This window comes from Epinephelus lanceolatus, chromosome 4 (genome assembly GCF_041903045.1).
Source record: "Epinephelus lanceolatus isolate andai-2023 chromosome 4, ASM4190304v1, whole genome shotgun sequence".
Classification (NCBI taxonomy): Eukaryota; Metazoa; Chordata; class Actinopteri; order Perciformes; family Serranidae; genus Epinephelus; species Epinephelus lanceolatus.
Window position 1 is genome coordinate 32,411,082 of NC_135737.1, and position 16,549 is coordinate 32,427,630.

At 41.9% G+C, this 16,549-nt stretch overlaps 1 protein-coding gene across 1 annotated transcript in view; it reads right to left on the bottom strand.

Moving 5' to 3' along the window:
• The window catches only part of nox4 (NADPH oxidase 4), a 34,263-nt gene extending 20,443 nt beyond the window's left edge, over window positions 1–13,820 (bottom strand). Inside the window, exons 1-7 of the mRNA XM_033632103.2 lie at window positions 13,399–13,820; window positions 12,861–12,956; window positions 6,360–6,470; window positions 5,821–5,905; window positions 2,952–3,049; window positions 1,274–1,301; window positions 844–916 (exon numbers count right to left, since the gene is read on the bottom strand). Coding sequence (XP_033487994.1) covers window positions 844–916; window positions 1,274–1,301; window positions 2,952–3,049; window positions 5,821–5,905; window positions 6,360–6,470; window positions 12,861–12,956; window positions 13,399–13,455 — 548 coding nt within the window. The 5' untranslated portion in view covers window positions 13,456–13,820. The remainder of the gene's footprint in view (window positions 1–843; window positions 917–1,273; window positions 1,302–2,951; window positions 3,050–5,820; window positions 5,906–6,359; window positions 6,471–12,860; window positions 12,957–13,398) is intronic.
• Window positions 13,821–16,549: the final 2,729 nt, after the last annotated feature.

Sequence of the window (16,549 nt, forward strand, 5' to 3'; positions counted from 1 at the left end):
TGGTTGATTATCTTTTGCTTACACTGACAAACTGGAATGATGTTCTTTCTCCTGCCTTTGTTTTCAGATTAGCTTATTAACTACCGATTTCTGCTTCCATGGACAAAGCATCTAAAAATTCCTAAGAAGTATGTAATTAGCAATGTTGTTTAAAGGTGAAAATGAAGATGCAAAGTGTTGTAATTAACAGAGCATGTTCATAACCTTAGGAGCATTAATGTGTGTTAATATCACTGGATCATTGTGACTCATTATGTAGGTATTCTTCTGGTAAGTGGCAGCCCTCATCCCACCGCTCCAGCCACTTACCCAAACTCTTATCTAAAGCCTTAAGTGGTCTGGAAAAGCCTCTTATCCTCTGTTCAATTACTGAGCAAGGCAAGGACAGCACATGCACACACACACTCCAAGTCTCACACACCTGCACACACATGCAGAGTGGGTGACCCGCTATGACCCAAGTAATGACAGAGCTGTGAGTGGAACACTTGAGTGAGGATTTGCTCTGTAACAGACCCCTGCTAGCGTCTCTCCTTATGTTTTCCATCTTGTATTTCTCTCTCTTAAACACACACAGGCTACACTCAGACAAAAACAGCAACAGACATGACACAAAGAGATACACATAGAGGCAGAGACACATAAACACAAAATCCAGGGTTGTATTGAGACAACTGGATGCCACATTCCAATATGGCTCCTGTTCATTTCAAGGAAAGTGTCTCACAGCGAACAAACCTTTTAGGTTTTCTCTCACACATGCACAGCCCACAGATATTATTGCTTTGACTCTACAACATAAGAAGTGATTTTCTAGGCTTTGGGAAACTTTGGTTGACCTACCGTACGCAGTGGGAGGAGGAAGTGAACATCAGGAAAAGGATGAGAACCAACAGAACGCCTGTGACTCCTGGGACTGGAGATAATCAGCAAATTAAAAAGTGAAGACAAAGTTGACATCCCAGGATACATACATGTAAGACTCATGTAAGTGGAGATATCTGCTCACTATGATACTCTCACATAATTAAATAGTATGCAAGCCCTATTTTTTCTCTGAGGTCATATTTTACCCACTAAAACACCAAAAATACAGAGAACAGAAAGAGAGGACGAAACACAGCATGACTTCTTCCTCTCCTCTTGGCATAAAGCCACTCTAATCTGCAACACATTCACCACATTTCATTGCTATACAAGTCAAAAATGTACCAGCATACACACATCTCTGGTCTACATGCAATACTGTATTAGAAAGAGTAGTTCTTCTTACTTGTGGTCAAAATGATCAGCTTGGGGTCCTGGAAAGGAAACGCAAAACTTGTCAAAAATAAAATTGTCAACTTCCTGCACTTGCTTGGCCAGGTGTGCAGAGGTGAGGTGCAGGATTGATACCTCCCGCTTGGGCTTTTGTTGAACCCTTCAAAAACTACTTTTGTAGACACCATTAAAGACTTTGGGGAGACTGACCAGAGTATGTTAATATTAACTGGTTAACCGCTGAATTATTTTACTGCACTGTGCACTACCCACATCTGGTGGGAGCCAGCCATCAGAGCCACTCATTCGGTGATTAACACTAATAAAGCCGTCCTGACCCAACAGGGTTACGATGCAGCTCCACTATAAACGACCAGAAATCTCGCTCCCATTCATTGTGTATTGGTAGAGACAGTTTCACTGCACAAAATATGCTGGGATACCTGTGATGTGGACTCAGCTGGCTGTATGATGAGCCAATTAAGCTGCGGCAAAAAGGTTGCCCTGGTGAGTAAGCAGATCAATTTTGTGCAGCAAACCCCGATGCCGATACAGATTTTTTTCCATCACCCTTAGCCGATGACCGATTATGGACTGCCGATTTTCTTGAGCCGATATTTGGGGCCGATACTGCTTTTGCTCCCTCAGTTTACATCAAAAAAATGACACAATGATAACAAATATTACAGGTCTCAAGTTTAAAATAAGAAACATTTATTGAACAGTAAAAAAATACTAAAACAAGATGGAAAGTTGAGGTAGAACAGGTAGAATATTATTATTATTATTATACATTCAAATAAAAAAAAGAGTCCAGTGCTCTTAAATCTTCCAGTAATGTCTTTATAAAATAAACAAATATTTAAGCTGAAGCATGAATAAAACAACAACTACTGTACACAGTAGGATTCGCTGCATGTGCGCTGCAGGGTCTTCCGGCAACACAGAGCTGCCCGTGGATGCCTGTCTGTAAATCATGCCAGGGAAAAATAAATCCGCGAACCCACGCGCGTATCGGCCGATGCCGTTACAAGTAAAAAACTCAAATATCGGCCCGATATATCGGCCGGCCAATGTATCAGTCTATCCTTAGTCATCACAATTAGCAGTGCCTAAATGAAGACACTTTCTCAATGGGGCTAAGTGGGGTGAAACCTGAGGGTGGCTACCATGTTTTTAGATCAACGCTGTCCCACCACCCGAACAGCGTTACCAGCAGTAATTGCCGAATGAGCAGCGCCGCTAGCTAGCTCCCACCTGACCCAGGTAGTGAACCATGCAGAGCAGCCTAGGCAAACATTAGATTGGAGACTGTACAGTGTGCACTGTATTTCCGCATGTTAACGCAGCTAGCTGGTTGGCTGTCAACAGAGCCAACAAAAAATTAAAAAGGGCAAGACATGTACATCACAAAACATTAAAATTTCACCTAAATCTAAATGGAGACAGAATTCCTCTTTTATTTAATGTCATTTTGTGTTTTTTTTTCTTACAATTACCTGATTAGTTACCGGTAACATACAATTAACCAGAGCTGACACATTCCTAGTTCAGACATCCTTAAGGTCAAGGTAAGATTTGGGGTTAGACATGTCGTTGTGGTGGTTATGAATAGGGGTCATGGAATGCATCAAATCAGTGAGGGCCCTCATGAGTATAAAGTGTAAAATGTGCATGCGTTTGTGTCTCACCTCTCCTCTGTAGCGAGCCAAATTGAGAGCAGGAAAGTCGTCCGAGTAGCTCACGCTGAAGTTGACGACATTCACCAGGTGGGCAGACACGTGTACAACTGCAGGAGGAAGAGAAAGGGTTACGCGATGCTGATTTATAACACATTTTTGTGCACACACATCAGCAGACATGCAGAACAGCCCCTCTGCTTCAAACACACGCACACACGTAATTATAAAGGTCAAAATGAACTCCTAGTGGACACTCGTACAAACATCTCTTTGTCTATTCAGCAGAAAATCAGCAAAACATCCTCCTGACTCACCAGCACACACACTCACACGCACTCACACACACACCTCCCTGACATCATGGGCTAACCATGCAGCCGTTCGACAGCTGATGGAATTAGAGGGCGTAATCATGAGACACAAGGGTCCTTTTTTCTCACTCACATCCTTTCTCACTCCCACTGCTTCCCACCCCCTCTCTTTCTCTCTTTCTTCTCTCACTCTCTGTCTCTGTCCCATCCCTGCTGTCTCTCTGTCTTCATTGTCATCTGTTGTCTCAGAACTGTGGAACGCCGCTATTAGAACATGAGAGCTTTGCCCCAAGAGAAGAGGGAAGATGTTGATGATTTGAGGAGTGAAAGGCAATGATGAAAGAGGACTTAAGCTTACAGATGATGTAATAGTTCAGAACAGATGACAGAATGTTCTATTGGCTCAAGGGACGGTCGATCCTACCGACTAAATGTCTCAGCGGCTAGGGTTTGCCATGATTTTTTTGCAACTACTAGATGGACTGCACAGAGGATGAATCCTGGGTGGACTGGGGCAAAATTTTCATCTCACACCATCAGCAGGTCATAATTTTCAAATGTTAACTGATACGGTAAACATGGTAAACATCATAACTGCTTAACACCAGCATGTTAACACTGTCATTGTTAGCATCTTAGCACACTGATGCATTTAGCCTCACAGAGCAACTAGCATGGTTGTAGCGTGGATTAATAGACTTGGTGTCGTTTCTTTGTATCTGTTTTTAATAATCCACCTCACTATATTTGTTTTCTGTTTGTTTTGGGGGGCACTCCTCTGAATTTACATGCCAAAGTCAGTTTCCTAGTAAGGCTGACTCAATTCTACAACATCATCTGTGGTTCTGGAGCAGCTTTGTCAACTCTAACTTTAGAACATAAAGGGCCCTCTCTCACAACCCGTGCAAAGCACAACTGTCACTGCTAGTTTCAGACCAATGCTGCTGTCATCTGTGTGGTCAGCACACAGGTTGTGCAAGTAGCAAATGTACATGGGTTTGTACGTCTTAAAATGAGGCCTTATCAGGTGCACTGTTGGCACATTACTATTCTGAGACAGCAGAAAGCAACTGACCAACAAAAACCTGGTCTAGAGTCAACGGTGCAGTATTTTCCTGCTATTTAAAGGGCGCATTACTCGGATAGCAAGATGCGTATACGTCAGCAGGTTTTGCAACACGCTTACACGCTGCTTGTTAAACACACAGGGGTGAGAAGATGGGATGAGCATGAGTAAAATACCAGACCAATAATGAACAAAATATTAATTACATCTTCTAAAATGTGAACAAAGCAGAGAGCAGAGCAGAGCTGCTGTCAAGACTGCATTACAAGAGATGCTGTTTGCATTTATGCACGAGGAGGAGCGTTACTTCGCTGACTTTTTCAAAGGTCAAAGTTAAGATCTGTTTTCTTGGTCAAGTTTACAACTACAGGTTTTAGTTTTGCTGTTTAAATGTCCCACTGAATTTGCTGCCGTGACATAACTGCTCTTACTGCATTACCCTCAGTAGAAACCACTCTTATCTGCAAAACCCACTGGCGACACACCTGCTTTTTTAAAGGTTTGGGAGATGACAGTCTTATTTGTTGAATTCATTCACACCCAAAACATACTTATGATTGTTTAAGAGACTACATATAACACCTTTGCTCCTTGTATCTAACTTTGCGCCCAGTTTATGTGCCGTCAAAAGTGGAGTTGAAAACGTCCTAAATGCACTCGCGCCATGCACTTTAGACCAGTGCCCAAAGCCTGTATTACAAAGACATAGGTATTTACAATGCAGATAGCATATAATAATTGATAATCGATTGAGCTGCATTATGGGAAGTGTAGGATCTAGTGTTTCTGATGTTCAACACACACAAACGAAAGAGCAAATCTTGGGCTGTGCTGCTTTGATGTTTACCATGCCTTTACAGTCTGTCTCTTTTGATTTCCCAATTTTCTGGTAGTAAATACTTGCTAAAGAATTCATCTATCTAATGGAGCAGAAATGCTTGAAGTCGGGAGGTATTTATAGACTGTTTGTAGACAACAACGTCTCTACAGGCTTCGGTGAGTGTTTCATTCCAACACTCATCAGCCACTGTGACGACTGGATCACTGCGAGGAAAAGCACACAGCATGTAGATATGTGTAGGTGGCGAGCGCTGACTTAGGTTTTCTTTTTCGTGAGAAAAAGATAGTCATGTGTCACTGTACGGACATGAAGCCAGATCTCCAAAAAACCATGAATGAATAAGAGGAAAAAGCCTGTGAAGCAGAGACCCAGAGGACGCACAGCTGCAAGAAGCTCCCATGATGTCATGAGAGGAGACTCACAAGAGCAACAACTCACACACACACACACACACACACACACACACAACTAGACAGCACACATGACCAGCTGGAGGGACATCACAGCTGGTACGCCAGGAATGCTTAGCTAGCCTCGGTCCATTTATCTACACTTCACACACACATACTCACACAAACACACACACACACACACACACACACACACACACACACAGGGATACATGAAGACATGTGAGCTGTGGTGGTAAGTGAGTTTTACCAGAAAAGATGCAGATGGCTACTCCACATGCCACATGAAAGGTCTTGCTCTTGTCCAGCAGTCTGCGAGTCTCTCTGCTGGATACCTGCATGAGCACGTGTGTTGGAACACAGACAGTAGTATTATCTTTGTGGCCGGGATTCAAGGGAAATTCATTTTCAACGTATCCTCTTCCCTTCCCTATATGTGGAATTTATCTTTAACAGTAATGCACTGAAATTCAAAATATTTTCTTGCATTTTCTTGCACTTAAAAATCTCTTAAATATACCTCATGGAAAACACTGCATTTAAGCAGTTCATTTCCAGCAGAGTAGGTTTACGTAAAAACTACTAACAAGAACATCATCACAGATTTTTGAATAAACTCCACATTTCATGTGTGTATGTTCCCAAAATATCCTGCAACTTCACGTTTCAAAGTGACATATAAGCAAAAACTCTCTGCATATTCCCAACTCAATACACCATTTCTTCCCCTCCCTCTATCTTTGCTTTCTCCCTCTTTCCTCTCCTCAACCCCCTCAGTCTCTTTCTCACCTTGTGTGTTCCTCGGAAGAAGGTGAGCAGGGAGCGACACATGGGCAACAGCACCAAGCTGCAGTTCAGATTCAGCACAGACGCAGACGCCCTGCTGATGCACAGCCCTAGCTGGGAAAGACACACACACAAACACACACATTGTTAGGCGGGTTGCTGAAATGGGGCTGGATACAGCGGATGTAAAGTAATAAGGGGCCCTGTGGATTAGGATGAACATTTTTGAGCTGCTCCCATTCAGATTTTGGGCTATTAAGTGTGCACACTGAGGGCTTGAGGCATGACTTCCCCGCCACACAGGGTTATTTAAAACCATCTTTGTCCTTCTCAGTATGGGGAGCTAATAACTGCTCTGCTTTAGGCATCTCTCTGCTGGAGCTTTGCCTTTAAATAGAACACTAATTTGGTTTTGTCGGGATGATGACAGACAGACTTCTTTGTAATTGTCTAAAAGAGAATTAACCATATCCGTTAAAAAATCTAAAATGACTGAGGTTAATTTATTTGAAATGATAATAACAACAACATTGTATCCTTCAGTAAGTAAGTTGTATATTAAAAAAATAGTTTACATTACAGCTGCCTACACAACCAACTCTCCAGTTGCACTGTTGAATGCAAATAAACTGTGTGCCAGTGTTGCAAGATAGGTCTTGGTCTTGAGACCCTCTCAAGACCATTTTTTTGAAGGTCTCAGTCTCGTCTTGGACTTGATCCAATTTTGATTGGGTTGGTCTCGGTATCAGACAAAAATGATACTGGATTTCACTTTAAGACCGGTCAAGATGACAACTGCAACGATACAACTAAATTGCCTGTGCAAAAAGGAGTGTTGAATCAAGGTGGTTAAGTCAACTTTAAGTCCTTAGTGTCGGCAAATCAGTTCTTTTATAAAGACATTTCTCATGGCACTCTTGCACATACCAGCCATGGATACAGTATGCATGCAAAGAGATGCATAAAGAGGAATCATCATTTGTTCTCTGTCTGTGTTTTTATGTTTTTAATGAGGATTTTTCAGATTCATTTGAGGAGTGCCCATGGTTTGCATGTTCCACATTTTATCATAGTGTGTCATGCAGTGTGGGACTCGCACCGGTCTGGTCTTGGTCTTGTCTCAGTCTTGATACGCTCTGGTCTTGGTCATGACTTGGCATCAGTTTAGGTGGTGTTGGTCATGACTTGGAATCAGTTTAGGTGGTACAACACTGCTGTTTGCAAAGAAATAAATATGAATGTATGAGTAATTTTGTGTTTTCCAATAAAGCAGGGTTTTTCAAAGTCTGACACTGTGGGCCTCCTCTCCGACGCAAATTTAAAATTGCTGGTCTCAAATGTTCACGTTTTCAACGCAGGGCAAATACAGGGCACAACTGATGTATGCCATTTTAGGGGTTTCTTTGTGTAATGTACCCTTGGATGTGCAGACATCTATCATTGAACTACAATTTGCTCTGCCTCACTAAGAAATCTGGGCAATTTGGCAAGCCAACTTTCATTGAGCAGTTGCATCTGCCACTCAGTCAAGTCGCTTTGCACCATATAACATCATGAGATCAGGGCTTATCTGATCGAGTATGCAGCTTAACTCCTTGCACAGTCACTGGTCACCTCTCGCCTTCACCACTGTAACGTCTTCTGGCAGGGCTGCCAGTGTGCACAGTAAAACTTCTGCAAATGGTCCAAACTACGACCAAACATCAGGTCTTTAACCAGCCAAAAATCCACCTCTTCTGACAGTACGTTCTCACCTAATATGCTCTTTGTCTCTCTCTCTACATCTCGAACATTGTCTAGTTTTTTCTAAAACAACGTAATTTGCTCGGCACTTATACTGTATGTTACTTCATACACCTGCAGGCCTTGTAGCAATTGTGTGAGATGGAGTAGTGAGGCACTCTCAAAGGCTCAAGGCTAATTCAGCACCTGACACTAGGATGAAAAGAGTGCAGTTTACCTTAATCGACATGGGGGATGCCCGTGATGTAATATGACTTTACAAATCTCAAGCTACAGCTCAATAATCAAAGCTGTTTTCAAGCGGAAACACTGGATGTACTTTGGCGTTGACTAAACTCAGCACATGTGAACGCTTTCTTGGCAGACTCTCTGAGCACTGCTAGTGCCGTCTCCTCTGATTATCCCAAAGAAACTGAAACAACTAGTGTGAGAGATGAAGGTGAGTGACTGCAGATCAGGAAGACAGAGAGACAGGTCATGTGTAAAACTGTAGATCTTGCGAGTATTGAACTCTCGCCCCTTGTAGACTGATAAGGTGGCTGTTAAAAACGTACTGTCTAACATAATGAACATTGCTACTGTGACATAACCTCCTGGTCTGTTGACTCCTGTTTTGAAGCCTCGGGTTGGGCACTTCAGCAGTCACCATCTTGGTTTTTTGGAGCCAGAGGTGACCATATTTTGACGAGAGAGTGGAATTGTGGAGGAGCAATGGGCGAATCTGATTTATAAGCCCCTTTTACACTGCCAGATTTTCCGCAAATGTTGGGCCGTTTTGCCGGCAACCTGCGAGCGTTTAGACACACAGAGCCGGATTGGCGAGTTGATCCAAGGTGCCCAATTTTCCGCCTCGTAGGGTAGTCATATTGGCGGAACCTTTTTGGTTTAAAAAGAACAAGGCGCCCCTCTGCAACAGGAGGGGCTGTTGATGACTTGTGGGAGGAGCTGTTGTTGACACGGCACGTGCGACCCACTGGCAGTGGATCAACAGGAAACAGCTGATAGCAGGAATGAGCAGATAGTTATAGTAGCAAGAGGGAAACACAAACCTGACAGACACTGTAAAGATGAGCAACTGGAGGGACAAAGAATTGCGCGCTCTCCTTGTCCTCGCAAATGAAGAGGCCATTAACTGTCAGATGACGGGGACGGTGAAGAACGGGCCAACTTATGAGAGAATCGCCGAAAGACTGACCGGCCGCGGCTTCCCTTGGAGCAAGGCTGTTTACGTCACACACTGAGCTACACGTTTTGTTACTTGCTCACGCCCCCCATTCCCCCAAAAAAGGCACATTCTGTAAGAACAAAAGTAGGCAGGCGGCATTTTGCTGCACTCCCCGATTTTGTTTTTATCCTGCCAATGCTGAAAGAAGATTGATTGGGCTTTCCTGCAAATTTGCACAATTCCTATTTAAAAAGGGCTATAGGCTGTGATGATGGCTCGCAGACAAATTATGTGGCATATAATATAATATGATCACCTTCACCTTTAAAGATCTATTCTCTACCACCTCCCGAAAGAAAAACTTGGCTTTTTAGCCTTCTAAATGCTCCACTATGTTCACCTGCTGGTCGCTAACTGTGTCTGCCTGCTGTTTGGTGCTGAGCAGTTAAAGTACAGTGGGTTTTCAGAGCTTTTTTTCTGAAAATAACGTTATGAGAGCAGTGAGAGTGAACCAAAATACTAAGTAGCGGGGAGCTGCAGAGTCATGTGATAACTGTCGACAGGGTCATCAGTACAAGTGATTCATCCAGCTAACTAATTTATATGTTAAAATGTAACTGGACAGGCACCAGGTGTAAGTGGTAAGACAAGTAAAATGACTAAATTCACCCCCAGTAGAGTAGGCAAGAAACCACAGTTTTCTTCACAACTGACTGAAAAAGACAGAAGTGCATACTGCGGAGTTTCTGAAACATAAGAATGAAGCACATAAACAGGCCAAAGTGAGAATCTACATATAGCAAGTCAAGGCTAACGCTAGTGTGCTTCAAAGTCTGATACCTTTACCCTTTAAAAACCTCCCACGCACATTCACTCAACTCAGCTTCCCTCAGAAAAGCAGCTGACGGCAAAACCACAAGGAGGAGATCTGATATCCTGCTTTCTGTACGACCCCAACACCCCAAACAACCAAACACACACACATACACACTCTCTCTCACACACACACACACACTGAACCATACAGGTGAATGAGATAAGATGCTTTCTGAGGTTAAATCTGAATTCCCTTCAGCGGCATTAAGCTTTGAAACACATCTCCATCATGCATGTGTACACATACACACACATACACACACACACACATAAACTTAAGCCCTCTGGCGAGGCATTCAGTCAAAGCCAGCGGCGTGCCCACACTTGCCCCTGTCTCCCCTGTGCCTCCCACTGTACAGGCAGTGCATGAATAGATCACACATGCTGCTTTCTGCCACATCTTATTTTTCCTGTTGTTTCATTCTGCATAATTTATTTTCTTCACCTCCATCACAAAAACACAGGTCTTAAGAATAAGGAAGCAAACAGCTGGTGGAGAGCAACAGGTGGTGTCTGAGCTTAGAAAGTCTCACGTGATTGGACAGTAATGTCAATGACATTTGTGTGATTTTCTCCGAAGGCAAGGAACATTTTCACCGGCACAAACATGCATTAAACACACACACACACACACACACACACACACACACACACACACACAATCACACACACTCACACACACACCAACATGAACTTGTGACAATAATTACACTAACACTAACATGAGTCAACTAGCATCAAAATTGAATTCCTGATTTTATGTGAGTGTGTGTGACTGTGTGCCCAGGCTCGTGTCACTATTGGCCAGAACAGACCAGCCAATCTGTGAACACACACACACACACAGCGATCTGGCTAATTGCCGTCACAGAGTTTAAAGTCACAACTCAGACTCATTAAACCTGCATGTGACAGTCGACCATCCATCACAAAACCTACTCCTGTGATATAAATAGAAGTCTGTGAAGCCAGCAGCAGCATCATTCTTCAAAAACAGATCTAGTCCCAGTACTGATGAAAACTAAGAAGTGTCACATGACCAATTTTGGAGCCAGTATTCCATATTTATTGTGTATAAATGTTGACCCCTCATGAGGATGCAATTATTACGACCTATGACAGTTTCAATCTGATGTTTCTCCTGAAATGTTGCATTTGAAAAAGCTCTTCATTGATTTTCCTCCGTCTGACCTGCTACTTCATGAGTTTTGTAACATTTTTTGTCAAAACTTAAACTGTAGATAACTCCTGTTTTTGCATAATCACACACTGTGTACAAACACAGTTTTAAGTAGAAATCTAATCAAGCATCAGTAGTGGAAACCCCTGTGTGAGTGGACAACAGGTGCCTTAAGAAGTCCGAAAAAAAAAAAAATGAAATGCCATCAAACAAAAGAGCTGTGTCCAAAATCACTCACTTGTTCACTCACTAGCTACTGCCTGTGCAGGAAACCTAAAGGGACAGTTCATCCAAAATTTAAAAAAAAAAAAAAAATCCTCATACCTGTAGTCTATTTATCAGTCTAGATTGTTTCGGTGTGCGTTGCAGAGTGTTGGAGATATCAGAAATAGAGATGTCTGCCTTCTCTCAACTATAATGGAACTAGATGGCGCTCAGCTCTTGGTGCAGTTAGCGCGTGCAGTTTGGTACAAAGAAAATAGCTCCTACATGCAAATGCTCACAACAAGCTTTGTGAATCATCCTGAGTTAATTGCAATTTTAGCATCTATATAATGCAGCACATTGCATTATGGGATTGTTAGCAGAGGGTTGTGTTCATGCAGACACTCAAATAACTTGACGGAGGTTAATTATATTAAGTATTCAGGAAGAGGTGAGTGATTTCAGACTGAGATTAGGTCTTTTTCACCGCAAACATTTTGACTTATCTCAGGAAAAGCACAGGTGTTGATGATAACGTTACTGATGGCTCTTTTCTAGTCATGTTAACCAGCAATCCATTACAGTCTGACTGAGTCAACATGCACAACACCTCCACCCTGAAACTGAGGCAGCTAAATGGAATACAGCTTTTTTATTTGATACTTTACACACGTTTTTTTGCCTACACTGACATGTCAAAATATCTGCTATAAATCCAAATCAGCTCATCTAGTGATTCATCTAATTCTTTACATATAATAAGAGTTTGGATGTTGTGGCATTTACTATGTCTTGCTACTGTGGTGCTCCGAGTGGGGTTGCAGGAAACAATCTAAAGCTTTTTTCTAAACACTGTAGTCAACTCTTCAAGCTTCCTCCCACAACACAGGTGACTTTTGCAGAATAAAGGGAATAAACAGCAACAATAAACACCATGAAACCTCAAACCGAATCTTCGTTTAGCAACTTTTATCCTGTACGTCATTATTTAAAGGTCCAAGTTGCATTGTTTGAACTATTTTACAAATACACAGTAAAGGATGTATTTAACTTGCAGATAAAAGTAAAAAAAATGTGTTCTTTATCCAATGACTGTAATCAAAACTAGCCTTGCCCGCATCATAAAAGCCTTTAATATTTTAAATTTAGTTGCTAAACACTTATTCATCTAGTGTTTGGAAGTGACAACAGGTTACAAACCTGTAGTTTTGAATTTTGGTGGCAGGGCACACTTTTTATTTATATTTAAGTTACAGATTTGAAAGCACTGAGTATCAGGTATTGAGCCATAGCTGGAAAATGATACGTGCAGTGTGCAGTTTGTGTCATGTCTTACCCCGAGCATCTTGTAGAGGTAGTGATACTGCTGTCCAGTGGAGTACAGCAGGAAGGTCTTCAGGAACAGCCAGGTGTTCACTCCCAGCCAAAGCATCTACACACACACATACACACAGCACAGAATGTACAGTATAGTTTTATATTCAATATGAGGACATTTTCAACACATGGGAATAGAAAATACTCCAAACAGCATCTCTAATGTTCTCTGTTGAGCTGTCATGAGATTTTATTTAGCCTACATATATTAACATTTGATCTTAAAGCACAATATAAATCCATGGCACATAATGGTTGTAGGCTGTATGGATACAGCACATGAAGTACAATAAACTCATTGCACAGCATTGACAAACTGGCAAACAGTGAACTAAGTACCTCCTCGGGATGAAAGTTGAACTTCGTGAACATAATGTGCAAACTGTCTTGGAAAAATACAGGTGTAGCAACAGTTCGTGAGCAGGTAAAACAAACATATTCATGAACGATATGAGTGGAGCCAAGCATGTAAAATCTCTCGACAAAAGTTTCCCCACCAGGACCAAGTGCTTTCCTCCCTCGTTGGCGACCCAGCTCCGCACAGACACAACCATGATGCCTTCACTGTCCCAGCGGCTGCCCAAACTTTTCCCACCAAAGCCTCGGTGTGGCTGAGAGGCAAAGACTCGTCCTTTCTGCAGCTCTGTGTCTATGTCTCTGTGTGCCTGTGTGCAGCGTCCACAGACCGGCCGGTGTCTGCTCCGTCCCCCCTGCACCCCTCTCCGCCGCCGCTGCTGCTGTGTGCTCTGAGCGCAGCTTGACTTTTCATCCCCCCCCCACAAGTCTCAGCGATGAAGAGCTCCGTGTCAAACTATCTCCTCATCTCCTGTCGGTTTGCTCTCCGACAGGCCTGAACGTTAAGTGTGCAGCGTCGTTAAAACATCTTGAATACAAGTTACTGTGGGGAGAGCAGAGTCACCCAACAAACGGACTGGAGAACAATAAACACCGCTCCACACTGCTACTCTCCGTCACTAGAGGGCGCCATAGTCTCACAATGAAGTGCACCCTCACCTGTGACTGCCATAAAAGGTTTTCCACTTGCGCGAAACCACCATGGCAGGAGCGTAAATATAAACACTGCAGGCAGGGCAGTTGCACTGGGGCCCATTGGGTGAGGGGGCCCATAGTTAGTGGGACCTCGAACAATATCTTCTAAAATCTGTAATTTAGATTGCCACCTTAGAAATATGCCAGAGTTCAAAGAAAAGCATTTAATAAAAAATGCTGCTATGTGCGTTAAATGACTTTGAAAAGGCAAACCCACCTCTGTCATGGTTTTCTTTCTTTTCTTTTTGTAAAATATCCAGTAGCAATCTATGGCAAAATATGTTACGCTACATAAACTACAAATATTATGTAAACTGTTAAAAAAAGGTACAAAAATTAATTAAGTTAAACAAATAATTCCTTATTTTCTTTGGTATTTTTCTCCTATACATAATGCAATTATGGTTTGTGGTTGATATGTATGTTGTTGTTTTTTTCATTTCATTTATTTTTATTTTATTTATAAGGACAACACACATTAATCAGCGTATTCTATTAATGTGCCAGTGTTAGCCAGCTGGCTAATTTTCAACTGCAGTCCTGCAAAGAGGCATAAAGACAGCATTAATTGCTGTAATTAGGAACTGTCAATATGAAACAGAAGCCATGCAAAGCAACAAGCATCGGTACAATACAATAACACAACAACAACAACGAACAGCATGTTAGCACAAATACACAGATTAGCATTCAGACATGCAGAGCAGTGGTCGAAAGTGAACACAGATGAAACACAATAGTCATTATGTATGGTCATATGCACTAACACACAAGCCATGCGACAGAAAGTTAGCCATGCTGTTAATAAAATAGATATTGCACACATACAAATGTGAAATAACAACAACAGTGTTTCTGTGAGCAATGTACTGTGTTGATTAGAAATGCTCACATGTCTGACTGTTCAATAACCAGGTCTTGAGCCTTCATTGGAAGGTGTGATAGATGTTAGCGTTTCTTACTCAGATGGGAGTTTGTTCCATAGTTGAGAAGCTCTGACAGAAAAGCATGATTGGCTGAGGGAGCTGGACCTGAGAGGGATTACACAGTCCCATCTCAGTGCAGACCTTGTGGATCTGGAGTTTTTCTGTTTAATAAAAGCGCTGAGTGGTGGAGGAGCCTTGGCATTTCATATTTTAAACATCAGGCAGATGTCAGTGTATTTCATTTGATTTTGGATGTCATGTTTATCAAGAATTTTGCAGTGATGATGTGTATTGGGTGTTCTGTCCAACACTTTGAGAGCCTGCTTGTAAACCAAGGGACTGGGCTTCTTTGTTATCCAGTGTCAAGTCTCTATTTGATCATGTGATGATAAGATTATATGGTAGATAGTTTAGGCTCATAATGAGAACTAGCGTGTCTTGGGGCCTGTCATGACACCATGCGCTACTGTGGGACCCATTGTAACTACTTTACACCACTGCACCATGGGTTACTGAAGGGCTCATTGGACACAGGTTTTGGGGCCCAAAGTGTCAGGTACCCCCCCTGGCCTTCACCTGCAAAATATCACTCAAATTATTACTTAAAAGCCAGATAGAGACTCAAAATGACCACATAGAGATGCAAAGGAGCTGCAGAGACACAAAATGACCACAAAGGGACACAAAATAACCTCAAGGAGACACAGAACTACAAAATCAATGCGTAAAGATTACAGAGATGCAAAACAAAATATAAAAAAAGAGACAAAACCAACACCAAGTCTGTGTGTCTGGCTCCTATGTAAAAGAGGTGGTGAGACCTTTTGCATATCTGTGCCCAGGGGACCATTGTCTGATAATCTGGCCATCACTGAAAAGGGTCACTGTCTGCATTATTAATGATTAATAACCATTACTAATGCTTTATAAATCAGTTAAAAGGCATTATTAAGAACTACTATTGGGTTGTGAGGTTGTGACAGGTCAGGCCATTTGATTACTTAATTTCTGTTTAAGGCTGCATACAAAATGGGCCAAAATCAATTTACTAACATCTTATTAACACTTGCAATTGCAGTTATCATGATTGAAACCCTTTGCTAATAACTTATTAACATTTATAACTGCAGATTTGATGCCTTATTAGAAAGTGTGACACTGACTTATAACTGCTCTATTAACAAAAATTAAAGTGTCAACACCTGCCAAAGGGGACACAAAATAGTTATTATGTCTTATAACTGAGCCATAGAGCATAGATGATTTAATTAAATACGCAGTGGTTACAATTTATTAACCCTAAAGGATACCATATTAGGAAGTGACCTCAAAGTGGAAAAGGCAGCATAATCATTGCTTCAAAAGTGTAAATGTTTATTTCTGGCATATGTGTTAATCTCTGATATTGCTTTATAGTTTCAACATTTGTAGATTGATTACCCAATCTTTTGGGGAAATAAGCCACATGACTGCAAGTTTACCTCACAAGTGTCCCAAGTACTGCACCATGTCATCTCTGTGAGCTGTTGGCGCCATCTTGTGTCTGCAGTAAGAAATGCAGCTGAAGCTGTGGATGAGAGAAGATTTCTATTGGACCAGAGGTTTATCTTGAAATATAGGACAATGCAAACACATATTCATGCTGGAGAAAATAAACATGAAAAGAAAAATA